Source organism: Cydia fagiglandana, chromosome 9, assembly GCF_963556715.1.
Source record: "Cydia fagiglandana chromosome 9, ilCydFagi1.1, whole genome shotgun sequence".
NCBI classification, from domain to species: Eukaryota; Metazoa; Arthropoda; class Insecta; order Lepidoptera; family Tortricidae; genus Cydia; species Cydia fagiglandana.
The window spans coordinates 20,845,928-20,869,296 of NC_085940.1; the positions used below are offsets into that span (position 1 = coordinate 20,845,928).

The following is a 23,369-nucleotide window of genomic DNA, read 5'->3' on the forward strand; positions in this document are numbered from 1 at the left end:
GAGATATGGTGAGCACTCTGATATTGACAACATAATTATAAACTATCTCCTGAGAACGCTACATGCTATCGCCTGCACAATGGGAAAGCACTGCTAGCTGTAAGCATTGGATAGCATTGATAATGCTGACCTCAACACCAAGGAAGTCCGCGAGCTCGTTCTCAAGTTGAGCATGCAGCGGGCACGAACCCAGCTCAGCACGTGGAGAGCTCAACGTGAGGCCGTAGCGCCGCGTGGCGGCCTCAACCTCGGCCTTCCCGCCGCGGTAGCCCAAGTAGTTGTACGAGCCCAGGTTCACGCACTTCAGCTCGCGACCGGTAAATCTGAAGTAATAAAACTTTACTTGGCGCCAAAATTTACATTTACTTTTCTGTAGCTCAAATTTTACATTTAAATTTCAAAATTTATTCAATTGCACATGTTCCGTAAAGGGCAGATGTCAATTTTAAAGCACTATAAATGGACAAAAAGGTTTGGTGTTGAGTCAACAATACTGTTGACCGCGCCGCGTAATATCGCTCGTCGTGTGACGCAGAATTACGCGGCGCAATCTAACGTCGTGTGACGTTACATGCGGTGAGATTAGAATTTAAACGGATAGGAAATGGTGGATGGCATCGCTAGTAATACGTATTCTCACATGAGTTAAAGCGCAAAAGTATTGCTCCTCACAAATTTATTTTAGTGATTATAGTTTAATTCAGTGTATCACCTGAATGTCCAGTTGTAGTCGTCACTAGTGCGCTCCATGAGTGTGATGTCGGAGAGCGGCGCGGAGCACACGGGCCGGTTGTAGCAGATGCGCCCGCGACGGTACACGTACTGAGAGAAGACCTGCTCGAATGGGCTGTACAGCGGCGCGTAGCCCTGTGGGGAGAATATCACTGTATAATGATTCACAATGTAAACTGTCAATTTTGAATTTTTATTATTAAATACATAAGGCCCACTGTGGTCAATTAAGAGTGTTGTTGTTGCTACTGCTATAAGTAGAAAACGTTTAACCGTGGCTTCTGTTTTCCGACAACATCTTTTACTTTCCTAACAATAATCTATGATATTCAGTAAGAACCTTATTGGGAATCTGATCTGGACTCTCTCATGCTTCCCAGATTATTATTTGTCAACACACACCACCAACCACCAACACCATAAAAAGTTACCTTCGAAAATAAAAAAAAGACATCATGTTCAACCGCAAGTATGGCGTCGTTGTTCCACAGTGCGGTGAGCCAACGTAGTTTGAGTAGCGGTGTGATCGATATTTAAACATGATCCGTATTGCGATTGTCTTTATAGCATAAATACCTCTCTATTCCTCTCTCTGGTGACGTTATGCGGAAAAAGAAATCGGTTGAGGTAGCTGAGAACCAGGTACAAGTAGAAGCCGAAGTGTACGAGCACCAGAGTGAACAGCGAGCAGCGTTCAAACGGCGGCTCTGTGTCGAATGAGGTCCAGTCGAGGGGAGGCATAGGCGGAGCGAGCTGCAGCTACGGAGAATTTTAAGGGAATAAGTTAACAGTCAAAAATTTCATTGTTGAGGTTGCTTATTTATCACAGAGTTCCTACGGCCACCTTGTGTCCATCATCAGATCAGCTCGATTGTATCTTAATTGGCACACAGGTATATGATGAATAAAAATTCGGTCAAATTCCTTAACATACACAGACATAAGCGATAAATAAATTGATCGTGATGATAAATTAATTATATATACTGCAATACCTCGTTAAACATTTCTTGATCTGGTGCTGCCTCAATCTGCTCCGGCACCTCAGAAGCTTGTTCTAACGAAGCCGTTGAATCAAGCCCAACATCCTCGACTGTCCAAGTCATCTCTGAAGCAGAACGCGCTTTTTTCTTTGGACTTCTCAACGGTGATAACGCTATCGCCAATCTCCTCTTCCTAATTCGAGTGCGTCGTCGTCCTTCCGAAGTATCTTCAGTATTGGATGCAAGAACCTTAAATTCAAAGTGTACATTGAGTCTAGGAATCGATGAGGCGTGATGAAGGTAAGTACCTAACACCTTCTAGAAATTTGCGAGATTCTAATTAAAAACCGACGAAAGATGAAAGAAGGTATGAAAAATCTCGATGGAATGCAAATATTCATTATTTTGTGGTGAGCGTTCCGACTGAACATCTGGCAGCCGTCATCAAGGAGTTTTGGCCGAAGGGTGTCAAATTCCGGCGGTGCGGTGCCGCGCCGACTGCGGGGTGGCGTAAAGCATCGCAGCCACAACGTGTTATGTAGTTAGTTCTATAACATGTATGCTAGTTTTATAGTGGGTATTTATGGGCCACTAGTTGCCTGAAATATTTTTTTTTCATATAATTTTTAATCGATTTGAGTTTTAGAAAATGATGTTCACTAATATGCGAGTATACATGTTACAATAGAATAGAAAGAACGTTAAATAATATTTGTATTAAATTGATTACCTCTACCTTTATCTTTCGTATTTCAGCATAGAGTAACTGATTATTGATAGACACTAGACAGGGCTCAAGTGACTTTTAAAGATGACTTTCATCACTCATATTTGACATGGAAGAGGTTTTTTGTATCAAACTAAGGTAAATCAATCGCCACCTTTTTCTATACTTCGTTTTTTTTAGCATTAGAAATTAGGTAAACAATCTTGATGTGTCTTTTAATTTTAAAACACATTTTAAAAATAAGTTACGGCAAATATGTAACAATTATGAATCTAATACGATCATTTATATTCTTCTGCTTTCATAAGTAATAGATATTGATTTTTAAAAAGCGTTTTTCAATTAAAAGACATGCCAAGATCGCTTACCTTCTTTCACGTTCTTTCTAATGCTAAAAAAAACGAACTATAGTGTGTTTCGGCTTGATCTTTACCTTATAGGTACCTCTCACGTTGAATGATGGTCCCTATAACAATTCATTTTTATTAGGGGTAGACTGTCACGTAAATGTTTGTAGATGTTTATTGGAAGTTCAGCGTAAAATTTGGTAAAAATATATTTATTGACCATTGACGGAGCGTTAGCGAAGCTCTCCGTTTCAGAATGGGCAAAAGTGCTTTCGTAATCCCGATGTTCTCCTCTCTGTCGCAATCCTCAACCGATTCTCTTGAAATTTTGTGAGCTGGTTCGATAGTTAAATAGTTTTTTTTGTAAGTAGATTCAGTTTTGGTTATTTTTCGAAATGTTGGAGCAATACATATATTCAGTTTTAAGTTATATAGCTCACAGAGCCACAAGTTTAAAAATACTTTTAAATTAACTTAAAGGGCCCAACTTAAAAAGACTTGAATGAACTGTCATAAGCGGCATAATAGGAGAAAAACTTCTTAGGCCCACTTGCACCATTCCACTAACCCGGGGTTATGCGGTTAAACCGTTAACCTAGTGTCAAATTGTATGGGTAACCATGGCAACTCCAGGTTTAACCGGTCAACCCCGGTGCAAGTAGCGCTTAGATACTTAAAAATACATACCTCATGGCGGCCATTATATATATTCGTAACCTTCAAGTATTTATTTTTATAATTTATCTTTCCATCACTTTTGTTTCCACATGTTAACCCCTTGGCTCGAACAAAACGTCCGTACTCTGTCTCTGCCATATTTCTAATGTCCAGTGTCAAGTTAAAATAACAATTTGATTTATGAAACTACTAATTCAACCTCTAGCCGCCTACGATCCAAAATTTTAAGTCAATATGTTCATTAAAGGTAACCCAAAAGGAAAACTTAATTATTATAACAATTGAAAAAGGAGTTATAGCTCTATACAGCTACAACCAGCAGTTTGGCACTTAAACGCTAGCGTGAACGTAACTATCTATCCATCTCGCTCGTACTGGGCTATTAGTGCGAGCAGGATATATATAGGAGGTAAATGACGTATGTCAGTGTTGATACTGTCTGTGACTCGTGGTACGGGTACTAATTTGAAATAAGTCTAGCCTAATATACCGAGAGAAAAATATTTGGGCTTATTTGCGATATTATGTAATATGAGTTACCTATAAATTATCAAAAGTTTACAAAAAATACATAATAAGGGACATTTTTACACACATTTACCTAGCCCCATAGACTGTAAACTCAGTAGTAAGTAGTGTTATGATAGACAAATAAAAGCCCTTACCAGGATTCGAACCCAGGACCTCCTGCTTCGTAAATAGGCGGGGTCACTACCACGTCACTACCTTCCAGGCTATGCACTCTAAAAAATGAAGACCAACTAAGAGCAGTTTTGTCTTAGTTGACGTTAAGTTAATTACAACAATAACGATCTTATATAACCCAAAGAAAGCTGATTACTTAAAACAATAAGTGTATCTGTGATTGAACTAATAAAGTAGGTATGTTATTAATCCTAACAATTGTATACTTTGCATCTATTATTAACTTGTTGGCATAATTATGTAACGTAGGTTAATTCAATCCTTAACAATTTAATTAAAACAGATAAATATGTTAATAGTTATGAACATTTTAATAGTTTATTTGATTATTTTGTCTTTGTTGATTTACATAAGATTTGCTAGTTGAATCAACTAAACATATAATATTTAGAACAACGAAGATAAAACACTCAATCCCATTATGATCAAGTTATTGTATTGATTACGAAACTAATATTCCATTCTACTAAGAATTATTTGTTAAATCGATTTTCTTAATAATTAAATTAAATAATCGGTTAATCCGATCAATCAAGAGATAAGTAGGGGGATCGCCTGTACACCCGCTCTCCGCCCCGCCTGCGCCCCTCTCGTGGCGCGTGCGACCGAGCAGTCAGTCTCTGTAGCACGCAGTTGCGTTAAGCTCATTCAATTACTTATTCCTCTGGAAAAACCTGGTGTGTACAAAGTTGATTGCAGTTGTGGTAGTTCGTACAGTGGGCATACCAAACGCACTATTGCCTGCAGAATTAAAGACCACATCGCTGCGGTCAAGAACAACGACGCTCGCAAGTCAGCTATTGCTCAGTGTCACCTTGAGTCGGGTATAAGTCACTGGATCGAGCTGCATAGTCCCAAGGTCATTTCGACAGCACGCCACTATATACCAAGATTAGTAAGAGAAGCCTTAATTCACAAATACAACAATTTTAATCGTGAAAATGGGTTTTTAAACTGTCAAATGTGTGGAATCTTGTGATTTGTTTGACTAAAAAACAACCAGTGACATCCGAATCAAACTCGTGTAGTGACACTGTGAGTGTAGTGTGCTTGGATAGACCAACAAGTGTGAACGTGATTGGACCAACGAGTGTTAACCCCTCGTATGCTTAGACACGGATCCGTGCGTGTGAATTAAAATGCAAAACGTTTACTTTCTAAATGAATAAATAACATCTTATTATAATATTTTTTGTTTTATTCATTTACCCCCTTTTTATAAAACTTTACGGGCTTGATTTTGTTTAATTATGTTTTATCCTTTTCTTTGTTGTTATATTTATAAGTAGTGACCCCCAGCATTATTCAGCACGGCGAGAGATCCGAAAGAAATGTTTTAGTAAATGCGACAAAGTAAGTCATAATACAATTGAACAAGAATGGTATTGTACTAAACAAGCTTCATAGTTGAAATGATTAAACAATTAAAATTCAAATTGAACAATATCTTAGTTCAGGCTAATAAGATGCATAAGTCGATGTAATCATGTTCTTAGTTGAACTTATTTGGGTCAAATAGTTAATACAGTAATTCTTCATGTTAACATTGATTTACATCTTAGTTAAACTAACTTGTTTGTTTTCATTATCAAGCCCTTAGTTGATCTTACTAGGATCAATTAGTTAGCATAATTATTTTTCGTGTAAATATTGAACAAGATCTTAATTGGTTCAGTTACCTAACAAAGTAATAGCAATCAGAATTACCTTGTTTGATGTGTTTATGTTCTTGTTAGGCTCGTATGGAATCAAGATGCTTGATTACGGCCATCAAGATATTGATAGGGCCAACCAAATTTTTTTTAGAGTGTGAGATCGTCAAAATAAAACAAAACAAAAAAAAAACACATACTAAATAGGTAGTTATAGTTAGACCGTAAAAAGTCTGCAGTGTTTTTGATAGCCCACGCAGTGCAAGTGTCATGTTAAACGTCAAATCTATGAAATTATGACGTATACATAACACTTACACTGCGTGGGCTATCAAATCCGCTGCAAACTTTGTTTGGTGCGACTATACTAAAAATCCAGTTTAAAAATATTTTAGCTTTATTTATTTCAGCAACATCCTAATGCTGCATCCTGTAACAGCCCGCAACAAAAAGTCACTTTAAAAAAATGGCACCGCGCTATTAAAGGCAACACTTCACTGGCCACCGTCCAAGCGCTGGCGCAGACATGTATATGAGTAGACCCCTACGAACTAGAATAACTACAGAAGTCTGATTAAAGCCCAATTATGACCATAATATAATATTATGTTATGTTTATTCTGCCGTCAGGGCATTTTCATTTAACTTGTACAAGTTAAGCGCGACTTAAGTCGTGTTTCTGTAACGTTTAACCGTTACATTCCTGACAAAATGTATGGGATTTGACATTGGCCGTTAGTTTTGTAACGATTGCTAACCGGCCGTTAAAGGTGTTCAATTAAGTGAAAATGCCCGTCAGCGACTCAATTGTATGAGTATTTACCAACATATTACGCGCAGCTTGACAACGATGTCAAATTGAAAGGTGTTCGACATATACAACTTTATTTAGACAATCAAAAATTTTAGTGGCCCATCACAACTATAGGGACCGTGCGCATTGGAGGGTCTGCCATCTTGTGGCCTGAATCGGAAACATATGTGCACATGTTGTACATTGCCCAAGCAAGTGCTACCATCTACCGTTCTCGTCGGTACGTTTCCTTGTGCATACTAGGTTCTGTCATCTTGTGGGCTACATCGGAAGCATAAACGACACATTTAGGCCTCGCGCCAAAAATCTGACGGCTCCTATGCTGCCCCTATAGTTCATGCACGGGGCCTATTTTCTTAAAATAATGAAATTTGTATGTGGAGTTCTGTGAGTGATACGTGTAAAATAAGTGTCAATCAGTTCGTCTATATTAAATAGCGGTAAAGCGGGTAGGCGCTAATGCGAATGTATAAGTTGTAATAATTATATGTTAGAATTGATTCGGTTATAATTTGTTGTTGAAAAAAAAAATACAATCAGCGATAAAAACTTGTATCAAAAACAAAAATAAATACTTATTTAAGCCAACCTTATTATAATATGTCTGTGGTGATACACTGACCGCGAGATTTGTGGGCGGGCTATAAAGCGGTTTGATTGAACGAGCCTCTCAAGTGCCTTTATGCCGATAGCGTTATGGTGTGGGCACTAGTTTATGACATGTGCTATGAGGTGCGGTGAGTGGTTTGATTTCGGTGAATTGTATAAAGGAATCCAGATCCTTATCTTCAAAATTTAGTATCTAACTTCAACCTAAAATGCTATATTACTGAACCAACAAGGGGAAAAAACTGTATCGATCACATCTATAGCAATATAAAAAATGCTACTGGTGCAGTTCTACCTCTTGGCCTCTCTGATCATGACACAGCACAAACGTTATCCTTTAAAGTAACTAATAAACCAATTCGTCCTAGTTATAAGCCTATAGTTATGGCTAAAAGAGACTATTCGAATGAAAACATATTAAAATTTAAGCATTGCCTAAACAAATTGTCATTTTCTGATGCGTACGAAACTCCTGACATAAATGATAGCTTTGACAAATTCCATAACAACCTATGTCTCTTTTACAATCTCTGTTTTCCTGTCATAAACGTAAATGTGTATGCAAATCCCAAGCCGAAATGGATTAGCAGGGGGTTAAAAATAAGCACAAAAAATTAAAGAAGGCTTATGCTCAATTATTATAAAACTAGGACGGAACAAAGTAAAATAGAATATACCAAGTACTCGAAACTTTTGAAGAAATGTATTAGATTAGCTCAAAAAAACACAAATAGTAAATATATACAAAATAGCAAAAATGTATGTAGAGCATCTTGGAAAATTGTAAAAAACGAAGTAATGACTTCTCAGGATAATGGGTGTATAAACAAACTTATGATAAATGGAAAAAGTGTTACCCAGGCTTCTCACCTTGCGGAGGAACTAAACAACCACTTTATAAATTCTACAAATATGTTAAGAGACAAATTTTCAAAGACGTTAGAAATTGATGCTAATATAATTGCAAACAGTCTATTCCTGATGCCTTTTAGTGAACAAGAAATCTTAAATATTATGACAGCATTGAACAATACTAATGCTGAGGGCTATGATAATATCGCAACAAATATAATCAAACAATGTAAATACGAACTAGTACACATTTTGACATACTTAATAAACTTGTCTCTAGAAACTGGGAAATTTCCAGATAAATTAAAATTTTCAATTGTGAAGCCAGTTTATAAAAAAGGAGACAAAACTAACATTGACAATTATCGACCTATTGCTTTAGTACCAATACTCTCAAAAATCTTTGAGAAAGCAATGCACTTACGACTGAATGATTATTTCCTTAAATTCAACATAATCGCAAACGAACAAAATGGATTCCAGCGAAATAAATCAACCACGTTAGCAACGTTTAATCTCATACACGAGATTGGGTCAAAGTGTGATGATAGGAATTTTACAACTGCTGTTTTCTTTGACATGTCAAAGGCCTTTGACTTCGTAGTGCATGATAAACTGCTAAGTAAGCTTCAATCCTATGGTGTCAGAGGACTAGCGTTACAGTGGATTGATTCATATCTGAAGAATAGATCACAGTGTGTGGAAGTAAAAAGTATTAGTAGCAAGAATGAAAGCATATGTCATAGATCTATGTTTAGAAACAATAAATTTGGGGTACCACAAGGAAGTATCCTTGGACCACTTCTTTTCTTAGTATACATCAATGATCTTGTAGATAAAATTAATTACAAATGCGTCCTATTCGCTGATGACATATCCATTGTAGTTACAAATGATTTTTCGATGGGCATCAACCACCACGAGTCACAGGTGAATGAGACGGTAAATATTGTAGTTGAGTGGCTTGAACGTAACAACTTAAAGACTAACTTAGATAAAACCAATTTCATTAATTTTAATAATACTAATCAGCATTTAGACATACTTTATAATGGACATAAATTAAAAGAAAATGACATTACAACATTTTTAGGATTAATTGTTGACAGTGATTTAAATTGGAATGACCAGATAAATAATGTGTGTAATAAAATAAATAGATTTGTATATGTCCTTCGTAGATTAAGAAAAACTACAGATCACAAAACAGTTATGGCCGCCAACTATGGATATGTTGAATCTGTATTAAGATATGGTTTGATTCTTTGGGGCAATAGTGGTGACATCCAGAGAGCTTTTGTTGCCCAAAAAAGATGTATTCGTGCTATGTGTGGAGTTAGCCCGTTGGAAACTTGTAAACCTTTATTCTTTAAATTGGGTATACTACCTCTTGCATGTTTATATATTGAAGAAGTGTCTAAATTTGTAAGAAAGCACAGAACACTTTTTAAAACTGCTAGTGATTTATATCCACGGAACACAAGAAACGGTAGCCGACTTGTGGTGGACAAACAACAAAAAACAAGCCGATTTAGGAAGAATTGTACGGTGATGTGTGTAAACATTTACAATAAAATACCACAACAGCTCAAAGAAGTGCCCGATGGCCAATTTAATAAAAAAATGCGTGAGTGGCTTTTAGAACGCAGATTTTATAAATTAAATGATTTCTTGCTAAATTAATGTAAATTATAATTATTTGAATGTAATGTTAGAAAAAGATTATTTGGGTAAATAGTGTTATTTAATATTTTAGTAAAGTTCAATTGAAATTGTACATATGTAAATAATTGTGAATATTTTGCATGCTATAGATTATGGCTAATTAAGGAATGTGCATAAAAATATTGTAATAACACCTGTAAACCAACCCTTATTATAGCAAAATAAATTGATTGATTGATTGATTGATTGAAGTTAAATTTATTATGTCTCTTTTTAGATGACTGGCGTGTTAAAACGAGATTTTATGGATTTTTGTTGGTGTTTAGATTAATTACTAACTAGTCCCACAGTAAGCTCAATGTGGCCTGTGTTGTGGGTTAGTAGTATTAGTACTTAGATAATGATATATTAAATACTAGCGACCCGCCCCGGCTTTGCACGGGTTAACTAATTATACACCTAAACCTTCCTTAAGAATCACACATTTCATTGATAAGTGAAAATCGAATTCATTCAAGTAGTATTTGAGTTTGTCGCGAACAAACATACAAACACACACAGCCAGACGCGGCGGGGTACTTGGTTTTATAAGGGGTTGTGATCTATAAATACCTACATAGAAAACCTTATGAGCTCACACGGAGAAAAAAATCTAGTGTTCTTTACCAGAATATTGTAAATTTAACTTGATTTTATTGTATTATATGTGACAACTAGACTTTTTTTACACATTAATAGAAAATTCTAGTTCTTTAAAACATCATTTCTAGTTCCTATTACCCACTTACCTAGTATCGTAGAAAATAAAATATTTTGTGTAGTATACAAAACCTATCTGTAGCCATCATTATAGGACAGGGTAGAGTTTATCAGATATTTCATTAGTGTTCACCAGATTTTTTATTAGTTTTAAGTATAATTTTAGCTGACTGAAATAATCAACAATTTCTGTTTACTATATGCAGTATTGGAGAATACCAGATTTATGTTTGTGTTAAATATAATTGTTGTGGCATGAAATAAACAGTATGTTCTGTTTACTATATATATTGTAGAGTTTAACGGGTTTTATATTTGTGTTCAGTAAATCATTATTGCGGACTGAAATTGTAATATACTGTCGAGTGAAACAGAGTTAGGTTAAGTATCTTAGGTGAGTCTTCGCTTTAACATGCTTTTGTTGCGACGAAGACTTACCTAAGGTGTTTAACATTATTCTGTTTAACTCGGCAGTAAGTACCTACATTGGCTTAGTCCCCAAGATGCATGATGCATGATGCATGAATAGCATGATGTTTGTGGTATAGGTGTGGTGGCCTGAAACATAAACAGAAAAATCTCAATCCTAAATAATTACTATGAGTAAAGTAAAAACAAACTTTTTTTTAAAATTCGTTTTAATTTTAGTAGTACATAACATAAATTATCGGCCGCAATTTTAGTGAGCGTATGGCAAATATAACACAGAGATAATTTTGGTAGCAAACACAACACACAAACAGAACACTCCAATATAACCTTATCACTATTAGCAACACCGCTATTGCTAAAACCGGTGATCTAAACAGGAATGCAACCTGATTCATTTATTATTGGCGACACTTGAAATGAACTCTGTCCGGACTTCGGTGAAAATGACAGAATGTTCTAGGCGCTGCGGGCGGCGACGCAGGGGTGCGGGGGGCCGCAGTTAGCTCATATCGTGGACTGAACAGTTTTTCGTTACAGGCAAATAATATTTTGTTTAGTGTGCAATAATATTGTAATGCCAACAATTTTTATTGTTGCTGGAACCACTCTTTATTGTTATCATTAAAAAGAGTATGTTAGACAACAGAGAACGTATCTAGTTATGTGTAAAAATATTCATGGTAATCAAGAAATTTCGAGTAAGTAATAGGTATTAAAAATCCGCTAACAGGTACGAGAAAATCTAGTACGTATAAATGGATTACATAAGGTGGACCCTAAACAAAGATTTTGTAATACACACTTTTATTATTGGTGTGTTAAACTAGATGATGGTGAAGCGAATTAATAAATATTGTAAACATTGCAATTATTGTAAAGTGTTGTATGCTAAATGCATATTTTACTCTGTTACTATTAGATTGTTACCAAAACGATACCAGAGTTTTAGTGTACTAGAATATTTTAACTAGAATATTCTAATATTGTCCAAAATACGAGTCTATTAAACATGGCTGAAATCTGTTTTCCTACACCAGAATCATAACTACTATACAATCTGGTAATATTGTAAAATATTTTTTTCTCCGTATGACTCAAGAACTTATATCCGTGCTCGTCAGTCTCGTCACACGAATAAATGCCCTTACCAGGATTTGAACCCGAGAGCATTATCAACTACCCAATAGGCCAGACAGTTGGAGTTTCATCATTGTGTATGGTGAGTTTCATTAGTAGTTACTCTCATAGAGTACGTCTGAATGTCTGTCAAGTTAAACCAGTTTGACAGCACTGGCTTCCCTCGAATGCGGATGACCCAACTGTTGGACAACTTTATATCATTTGCAGAAATTGAATTGAATCTCATTACCCATTTTAACACTGCAGATTAAAAAAAAAATACATTATAGAAACCCCGCAGAACTGAAGTTGAGTGCTCATCTTAAATCAATATTATGTAAAGTATGGACACAGTAACTCGGGATCCAGAAATCCGATTCTTATTATAGGAATGGCTGGAATGGCTCTCTTAAGCGCTATGAAGCTTATATATGGGCACTGCGTGTCTGCCCGACTGCATCGGAAGTAACTTAAGAGATATTCAAGTTTTTGTGAGGAAATGCGGATTATCGTATGAATTATGAGAAGCTGGAAATTTTGTAGAAATTTTGATTGCTTAGGTTATTTTCTCTTATTTACATATTATATTATTATCGAAGGAGCGATCGAACTTGTAACATGGGGCTGGCTAGCTGGCTAGCTGAAGGTCCCGACACTTCGATGTTTTTGACTGCACTATCAGAGGATAGTTTGTTCCGCAATAACTTTAGTAAATTTGTTCTAATTTAGCTTTGAAATCTACTTGTTGTAGCAAATTTTTTAGGAAAACAAGTATATACTTAAACATAACTTTATCAAACTACCTATAGTTAAAAAAATCGAGTGACTTCCCTGATTTCACAGCAGATTCAACATAAAGCCTCAACAGTAGGTACACTGTTAAAAGGCAACGTTTTATTATAATAAATCTTAAGATCTTAGGAGAGCACAGGAATAAATAAATGAAAAAGAGTAACGGCGGAACGGCGGCGGCGTTATCGAATTGAATGCGTTCCTGCCGAACTCTCTGGGAAAAGTAAATTTTGATATATCGGAGCGGCCAAGGTTTTCACAAAATATCTGAGCAACGCCTCTATCGAGATGTTAAAGTGCGTGTTTAGATAATTTTGACCACCTTGGTTGCTCCGACTGACCCGCGATTTTACTTCCCCAGGTGGGCTACTTACATTTTGAGTATGATGACATTATCATGCGGTGTGTTTTAACTTTTATTTATTTATTTATTTCCATATGTTACTCTGTCCATTTCCTTACTCCTCTAGTAAAGGTTAACAAGTTATGAGGAGCAGTTGTGAGTTAAATCCTTTTTCATTTAAAGTTCTGTGGCAGCTGCAACACAAAGTTTCCACGCGACATTTCCAACTTAAATTATATTTTGTTGTCACTTCAAACGCAGTTCTGTTTCATTTTAGTGTGAGTTAGGATGCCTGTTCTTTCGGGTTTGTTGGAGTTTGTTCTTTTACCCGACTACGGCGATGCAATATGAGGGTTATGTTTGAGTCACGGGTTTGAGTATAGCTTGAAATATGTGTCGCAGTATTGGTGCCGCATACATACATCTGTTGCTGTCTAGATTTTCGCGCCAGCAATACTACAGTCAAAATTAGGTATGAAGTTTTTGAAGTCATGTTACTGCTGCAGTAATGTCACCAGTTCCGTTCCGTTTCATTTTGGTGTCAGTTAAACTTGTTACCTATTAGGTACTTATTTTATGGAATTGTTTACGAGAGATCAAATGTTAAACAAGATCACATAATATAAGCAGAGATATATATAACTCCGTATAAGATAAATAAAGTCTAAGAAAAAAACGTGCCTCGGACGGCCAAGGAAAAGTCGTTCTCGAATAGATGGCGCCATTACCTTTTTACTATTCTCGGCTAGATGGCGTTAACGACACCGTTTGGTATTTAACAATTTTAACACATATCAGTGAAAGAACATGGGTCAGTAGGGAACAATAAAAATTAAGAATCATTTATCCGTAAACATATTTTGATTATTTTATACATTTTCAATTTTATTTTAAGTTTTAATCGTGTGTCGATAGATGGCAGTAAATGTACCGTGACTACAAAATTGACAATGACAGGACCCCTCTTGATATAAGTATACTATGAAAACAATTTTCGTGCAAATTCTTGCCACAAAATATAATACGATCCTAGAAATCTTTTGCTATGTGATAAGCTCACGGAACGTAGTAATTAAATAAATTAGCTGTAATTAAATGTAATAAATACGTCGGTCGTCGGTGTATTAAGTTAAGTTTTTTTAATTTTTAGTTTTAGTTATTTTAATTGTAGTTAGTTTTAGTTTTACATTCCTGTTTATGTCTTTTAGTAATTTAAATTTATCGTATTAGATTCATAATTTTTACATATTTGCCGTAAATTATTTTTTAAACGTGTTTTTTTATTAAAAGACACTTCAAGATTAGGTACAAAGCTCCTCTTGAACATATTTGAATTATTTTAAATTACGTAACCCGTACGTGGTGACAGCGGACATGCAAGAGAACAATCTCACCTGAGGATGCCGAAGACCGGGCAAAGTGGACAAGACTGAGCAGGAAAGCTGACCCTGGCGCTAGGCCGGTAAAACGCTAGGTTGAAGAAGAAGAACCCGTTTAAAATAATTTTGAATCACTTTAAACCCCGACTTTATTCATAATCACTAACCGGCCACTGGATCGGTCCCATAAGTCCCGAGATCCCGTAAGTCCCGGGATCAAAATCCCGGGTGTCCGGGCATTAGTGTCGACACTGTAGCGGCTTAGCCACCTTTATAATGCTAATATACTTGTCAAAATTCACCCCTACTCTGAATTATGTGGGGACAAAGACAGGTAAATATTAGAGACTGATGATTTTCTATATTACTTAATCCAGTTAATCCAGTATCGAAATGTTAAATGGAACAACTATGGATATATGAGATAATGACGCAATTTTTTAAGGTAAAATGAGTAGGACTGCTGCACATCAGGAGCGTCAGGAGCGAATTTTATTGTAAAATATTAATCACTATGACATTTTGTTTTGTCACCCATCCATTTTGGTCTAAGTATCCCGCAGCGAACACAGGAAAAAACTAATCTCAGTCTTTCACTACATTTTAGTATAGAGTGTAGATTATTTTTTTACAAAGGCACAACTCTCTCAGAAGTATACTTTCAGAACTGAGATCTCTCCTAAGGGAATCTACAATAAACAAGACAAATAGCAGTCTCTTCTTTACTCTGTCTCTGGTCATAACCCGAATTTATGTGCGAACTACAATTTTTGGCGTATTCTCCGGGAGGTCAGACATGATTTTTCCTGCTTTTGTGAGAATGTTAACGAAATTTTAAATGGAACGTAAATGGGATTCAGAAAGTTTTTCGTTTAGTTTAGTTTTGAATTATTTCGTGTTGGTAGGAAATAGGTGAACTTTGTTTACTATAACTTTTCCAAGTATATTTAGTGTACGTACCGTAACATTCCACATTTGTTCCTGAGTTATGGATGTTACTTAGTATGAATAATGTATTAGGTAGGTATTTAGGTACTGACTACTGACTACTTAATTTTAGTAGAGGAAATCCAAAACGATTGCAAGTCATGTCCATGGACCTTTTTGTATTTTAACCCAATGAAAATGCTTGCTCTGACTGGGCCTACAAAAATTGTGCGAACGTGCGTAGTTTTGCCACGGCGAGTGTACAGTCACATGCAATAATATGTTACTCTACGAAGGCCGCAAAAATATGTAACATGCTCTAAATAATGGCTCTACAAATTTAATAAGATCGTGTCAGATATTTTTGCGGTCTTCGTTGTGTAACATATTATTGCAGGTGACTGTACTCGTAGATTAATTTACACCCGCCTAACCCATTATTATAACCTCTGGCCGTCCACACGTCAACACTTGCCAATACAATCTGCTTGCAATAGGTGCCTAGTTGACAGAAGCCATTGGACCGGTGTTTCAATGGTCGCAAGTTCGAGTTTTGCTGGAGGTGTAGGTACATATCTCCAATGTTTAAATTAATAAAATAAATAAATAAATATTATAGGACAATTTTTCTCAATAAGGCTTGTGTTGTGGGTCTAGACGACGATATATATAATATACACATATATATAAATACTTATATACATAGAAAACATCCATAACTCAGGAACAAATATTTGTGATGAACACACAAATAAATGCCCTTACCAGGATTCGAACCCGGGACCTCCTGCTTCGTAGGCAGGGTCACTACCGACTAGGCTAGGAGGCCGTTAATGTTTCCTTTAATATACAAATTTGTAATAGTACCTATCGGTCGCAGACGTTTCTGAATGATAAAAAATTAGTTAAATTTTGTTGTCCACATGCGCGCTGTCCAGCAGTCGTAATGTCAGTGTGTGACAATTTCACAGTAACGTTTTTGATCTCTAATCAGACTTGTATAGTTTTGCCGCAGACATATTTCTAGAACGGTCGATAACCGCACCTCGTCAATGGCGTGGAAGGCCTGTCAGTCACAGCTTACATGTGAGACCGCAAGCTACGAGTTATACACAATTCTAGTGCTTCTCTGGTAGCTAGTTTACCATACACACACACACATTCCGTAAAACTACTATATCACAGTAGTACTACAATTACCTATACAAGTTTAGTTTGTAATTGTACATATATCAATATCATAGGGCAGAGTGGCGCTCTTTTGTGTCAGAGCCCAAGATCGTTTTTGGATCACTGAGCCAGTGAAGTTAGTAAGTATGGCTTAGAGATTTGACAAGCAAAGGTTTCAGCAGAAGCTGGCAGAAGTAAACCAATCACCAAATGTTCCGCGCGCGCCACCAGGTATCATATTTTGTTCCTTTCTAATTTCCTGACTTGACGCCTTTACGGCTTTACTCTTAACATATTTATCAAGCAGGATATATTCCTGATAATATCTGGTTTCTAATTTGTTGGCGCGAGTAACGGGACACCGGGGCTGTCAATCAGGCGTTTCTGGTCTCGGCAAACATGTCGGCAAGTTTACCGTAGGGGGCTAGGGGTGGGGAGAATACAATACCGATATTAAGGCGCCGTATGATTGCAATATCGGTTTGATATCAGTGGTGAATTGACCTGACTCAGTACCAATTAAAATCTTGTAAGGCTTTAAATCAATTATTTAACTCCTTACGCTACCAGCTCACAAGCTCTCTAAACAAAGTTCCCGGAACTTCACATAATACGTAATCCACAAGCCCGGGGCAGCCATGGAGATGCCAATCAAAAATGGAAGTTGCTGATCCTGATTTTAACTTAATAAAACATATAAGATTTCCTATTATGCTGCGCTGTTCGGGGCCCGGCATGTGGTGTGGCGCCACTGTCAGTGAATAGGTAGTAGAAAAGGTTTTTGTCAATTTCGTTTTTGATACAAGCTTTTATCGCTCACTATACTTTTCTTTCCCAAACGAACCCAAACACAATCCCCAAAAACATTTATTTAATAGAGAAAATCATTGGCTCGGGCGAGAATCTAACTCACGGTTTTGGGACACCAATTTACTGCTTTACCAACTGCAAAATCAAAGTTTTGCAATGGGATTTTTACCATTTTTCGTTTTTTATTGTTCTAAATTTTACGAAACGCCCGCCGTTGAGCCCAACCCCTTAGCCGGAGTATTAATAGATATCTCTCTGCTCGTATCAAATGTTAATAGAGAAGGGGTTCTCTAGACATTAGGTACTCAAAGCAAGAATTTAGTACTCAAGTGTATCAAGTACGTGCTATGTTATGCTATTAATTCGGTAGGTACAGTCAGCATCATTACGTAGTGGATGAAACAATGATCCTTATTTTCCAAATAGAGATATAAGTATTACGAGTACCTATCTCTACAGTTTACGTGTGGTACCCAATAGAAATACTTTTTCTAGTTTTAATTTTACCACTTTGTCTGAATAATTGATTTATATACCTATCCTTGCCAAATTGCAGCTTTCTAGCACTAACGATCACGGAGAATAGCCTCGGACAAACAGACAGACAAGGCGAAATTAGACGTTCCCAGTTGACTAAGGAAACCTAAAAATACAACAGTGCCATGAAAATATTTTGGCCCGAAATGCACCAGCCTAACTTTAAGGATCTAGTGGAAAATTCTCTGAATATGTGAGACATGGGTAAACATACAAATACATAGAGATTTTCAGCGTTAAAGCTATTAAGTTACAATATTATTTCAATAGTATTGTCAACACGAAGCGTTGCTTGTATAATACTCAGACGATAATTATACAACAACACGTCCTAACCGAATTCCGAACCTAACTAATAGACCATTGCGGGCGCAATATCACGGCCTGAATATTTGATACACGAAGCATCGAGCTGATGTATTATTGTGTCACACCGAGCGACGGAGATATGGATACAATGACGTATATTATACTGTTAGAGTTACACTATATTCTCTATTGCACGCCGCATACAATCTAAATATAGCTAACCTACCAACAACCTACCAACCAACAACCTACCAACCTACAACGCAAATAAATTCGTATAGGTGAGTTGTGACAGAGGAGAGTTTTTTGGAATCTAATAACTGTTAGTGAGCTCGCAACAGTGTGTGTTTGTTAGCACGCAACTTGAACTAACAAACGCGCGCCATTGCGACCTAGTTTTTAGTTAATAGATTCCAAAAAATCGACAATGTCTCACCTCGGTCTCCCCTACCTAATGCTGCCGGCGTATTATGGATGGTTTTATCCACGTGATAAAATAATGGTCACTTTTTAACACCGCGGGACACTAAGTGACGGATATCGTTTTATCACGCTATCAGAACGGTCATCATATCTGTACTGGTAAGACATAGTGATACTAAGTAAATAATTGTAACACCTAATAATTGTAGTACCTACTATGTTTAACAAATAAAATTATTGATTGATTGATTGATGATTGACATATAAAGATATTTAAGTAATTAACCAAGAAAATAAATTTAGTAATAAATTATTGCACATTTATGCGATACAATATTTATTGAAGTTAAATATTGCATTCTTTTTCTGGTAGAACATCATCATCATCAGTCGTTCCCTCAATGCTGAGGATCGTGACATCATGTCCTAATGTTGCTGACCAGTCTCTTCCATAGGCTTCTGTCACCCGCCATATGTAGATCCTGCAGATGTAGATGCAACGGTGTAGCATCTTGTGCGCTCCATCTAGCGGGTGGTCTGCCGCGAGTCCTCTGTCCCTCAACTTTGCCCGTCATAGTCGTCATTTCTAGGCTATCAGGAGAACGTCGTGAGAGGTGGCCAAAATACGCAAGGATGCGGTCTTGACATATGGTCGACAGCCGGCGGTTTATGCGTAGCTCTTCTAGAATGGACTGATTTGTACGCTTTGCAGTCCAAGGTATTCGCAGAAGTCGATGCCAACACATTTCGAAGGCATCGATGCGATTTTTCATTTTGGGTCGGATAGTCCAGGTCTCTGAGCTATACATAAAGATCGAGAATACTAGGGATCGCACTAGTCTGATCTTTGTGCTCCTCTGGATAGCACGACCCCTCCAAATCTTGTCTAACCGGCTCATCGCCCCCTTAGCCATCTGGATCCTCCGGACGATATCCTTGTCGCAGCTCCCATCACTCGTTATGAGTGAGCCCAGGTAGGTGAAGCTATCGACGCACTCTAGGTCCTGAAGTTCGAGAGTCGAAAGTAGTAGTGTGGTAGAACATAAGCAATGTTTTTTTATGACTATACCTAATATAATAATAATATAATATATATATTTTGCAATTTAATTTCCTTGTCAATGAATTTAATTTCCGTATCATTTCGTACCTTGCCTCAGTAACAAATTGACAATCAACATGAAAATAGATATGGACTTCATAGGTAGGTACCTACTGTCATTTTGACAAAATACGAATTGGTACTGAAATTCAATTCCTCGACCGTACAGTCACCTGCAATAATATTTTACTCTTTGAAGGCCGCAAAAATATCTGACACAATCTTATTTGTAGAGCCATAAGAGCGTGTCACATACTTTTGCGGTCTTCGAAGAGTAACATATTATAGCAGGTGACGTACCGGGTCTCTATTGTTTCCCAAATAGTTTTAAGTCATAATGTATTGTTAGTCCGAATTTTCGTTAGTCATAATTGGTTTTTCTCAGAAACGTGTAGCTTTTCAGGATTCCCATAAAACAAACCTAACCTAACCTAACCTATCTATAGAATAAACTTACGAAAATCCTGAACAGTTAACGGTTACAGTTTTATGACTAACGATAATATGACAAACAATACATTATGACTTAAAACGTTATGGGAAACAAAGGGACCCCGACTGGACCATATAAATAAACCGTAACCGTTTTTTTTTTTTTTTAAATCTGCGTATTTAGAAGGAGCCTTTATCTATGGGACATGTCGGCTCCGTTGGGCCTCTACATTACATTACTCTACATTACATTAGTGTTGCTAGATATCAAAGAAATGGTACACGAACTTCGCATGTTTAGATAGGGGTTCCGCCAATATCGACTGGAAAACCCCAACATCTGTTGCTGTATAGCCCCCAGCTTCAAATAATTGTGCCCTCTTGTCCCGAGTCCGAACACATTCCATTAAAAAGTGCTGTACATCCTCCACAGAGTCGCAGATATCGCAGTTGGGCGACTCTGCTTTCCTCATCAGATGAGCAAACTTATTTAATGGAATGTGTCCGGACCGAAGTCTGTGAGCACGTACAATATTCGCCCGGTTTAATTCAGCAACTTCCCACCAGGGTATCCGAGGAGGCTCACATTGAATGGTCTTGTACCAGATTCCTTTCTCATGCGATCTTTCATCAAAAAACTCCTTCCAGCGACCATACATTTTACTTTTATACTTTGCGACTGTTTCTGAGAAGTCTGGAGCGACATCAAACTCAATTCCCTCAGAAGCAGCCGCTGCCGCCAACCGGTCAGCCTCCTCGTTTCCCGCCAAGCCGATATGTGACGGAACCCATTGTATTTTCAAACACCTTCCGCAATCACGGAGCTTAAAAATTTGCATCAAGATTTTGTACGCCAGCGAAAAGCACCGTTCCCCTGAGGCACACCGGTTTAAATGCTGAATGGAGCTTTTACTGTCCGTGAAAATTGCCACATTGGGATAATTTTGATTTTCAACAAACATTAAAGCCTGATAGATCGCACTGAGTTCCGCGGCCATTATAGAAACTCCAGTTGAAATTTTATATTGTGCTCTTGTGGCACTAAAAGGATCAAAAAAGGCAGCCCCTATTTTTTTACCGCACTTCGACGCATCAGTGAATATTCTATAGAAACTGATATATTTTCTATTCAGTTCTTGAACCACATCGATACGCAGAGCATCGGCGTTGTGTTTCTGTTTTGCACCAACAACAGATTCTAAACCGCTGTACAAGACGTCATGTAATTCAATTTTTGACACCCAAACATCTAATTGAAACATTGGTAATGGGAATGACGACTGAATATGCTCTTCAGAGATTTCCTCATTTACGACAGCTAGCAAAGGTTTTTTCCTTGTCTTAGTCCAGTACCCTCTTTGGCATGAGTCCCGCAACTCCAGAACCTCATCAACCGTGGCGCTATTTGAACAGGTCAGTGATTTCAAGCAAAACCTAGTGGCCAGGAACCATCTACGGAGATGCAGTGGCACAAGACATAGTTCACTTTGCATAACATGAATCGGTGTAGACCTGATAAAGCCTCCGATTACCCTTAGACCTTGGTTTTGAATTTTTTCAAACTTATAGATATGTCTGTTGGCGCTATTGTGAAAAAGTGCACTCGCGTAATCCAGCCTACTTCTAATCAAGGAGATGTACAACCTCCGCAGGTGCTTAGGATGTATTCCCCAAGACGCGCCAGCTAAAGTTTTCAAAATGCTAAGGTATTTTTGGGTTTTTTCGACTACATAGTTAACATGCTCTCCCCATCGTAGATGTTGGTCCAGCAATACACCTAAGTATTTAATATATTTATCAGAGCAAAGCGGTTGTCCTCGAATTAATAGGTTTACTTCATGATTTTTACCACCTTTGCTGAAAATACAAAACTTTGACTTACTGGCTGAGACCTCAAGTCCTAAACTGTCCAAAATGTTTAACATTGAGTTTAAACTGTCTTGCATTAAGCGGGCACTGTCATGTAAATTCTTTTGCCTGACATACAGCACGAAGTCATCAGCATATTGGGAAATTGAGACATTGACTATGTCGTTACAGATCTGGTATGTAGCAATGTTAAATAGAAGAGGGGAGAGTGGATCCCCTTGAGCTAGGCCCTTGTCTGTCCACCGTACCATAGACAAACCGACATCAGGGTCTCGTAGCAGAAGATGCCTTTCGCTCAAGAAGGCCCATAAATATCTACAAAAATTGCCCCCAACTCCTAAGGTGTCTAGAATATCAACGACTTTAGAAACCGAAACATTGTTATATGCACCTTCAATGTCTAAAAAACAAGCTAGAGTGCAAGTGTTTTTGGCAAAACCCACTTGTATGTGGGATATTAGGCGAGCTAGGCAGTCCATACATGATAGACCTTTCCTAAAGCCCGCGGTATTTCGTGATAGAATCTGGTTGTGTTCTATAAACCATTCCAGGCGTCTCGCAAGCATTGTGTGGAATATTTTAGATACACAGGACATCAAAGAAATCGGCCTTAGCTTCGAAGTGTTATCTTGGCTTGACTTAGGGATAGGTACGACCTGGATAACTCTCCACTGCCTGGGCACCTCGCCTGACACAAAAATCAAGTTATACAGCTTTAGTAGAAATAACAATGCTTGTGATGGCAAATTGCATAACACAGCATACGTTATTCCGTCTAACCCTGGAGAAGATTTCTTATTTTTTAGACACCTTGTTAGTTCTTCTAATGAAAATTCTGCCTCTAATTGTGGGTTCACAGATGTAAACGTCGGTGACTCCTGTCGCACAAAATCAGGCGTGAGAGAACGCAACAGTTCTACTTTTTTTTCCTTAGATGCAACAGCCCTAGAACGCATATGGCCTTTTATCCACCTCATACGATTCCACATGTCAGACGCGGAAATAGTTTCATCTATACTTTGGCAGAACTCCCGCCAACTAGACGCCTTAGCATTACGAATGAGGCGTTGTGCTTCTGCAACCTTTTCTTGCAACAGTTTTAGATTAGAAGGGGTCGGATTCCGTCTGAATTTTGCTAGTGCTAGTCGCCTTTGAGCTACAGCCAAAGACAATGAGGCATTCCAATAGCTTTTGGGTTTGAA

General features: G+C 37.4%; 1 protein-coding gene across 1 annotated transcript in view; it reads right to left on the bottom strand.

Moving 5' to 3' along the window:
- LOC134667810 (serine palmitoyltransferase 3-like) overlaps positions 1-23,369 on the bottom strand; it is a 29,002-nt gene that overhangs the window by 3,896 nt on the left and 1,737 nt on the right. The window contains exons 3-6 of the mRNA XM_063525214.1: positions 1,728-1,964; positions 1,309-1,491; positions 713-867; positions 131-323 (exon numbers count right to left, since the gene is read on the bottom strand). Coding sequence (XP_063381284.1) covers positions 131-323; positions 713-867; positions 1,309-1,491; positions 1,728-1,964 — 768 coding nt within the window. The remainder of the gene's footprint in view (positions 1-130; positions 324-712; positions 868-1,308; positions 1,492-1,727; positions 1,965-23,369) is intronic.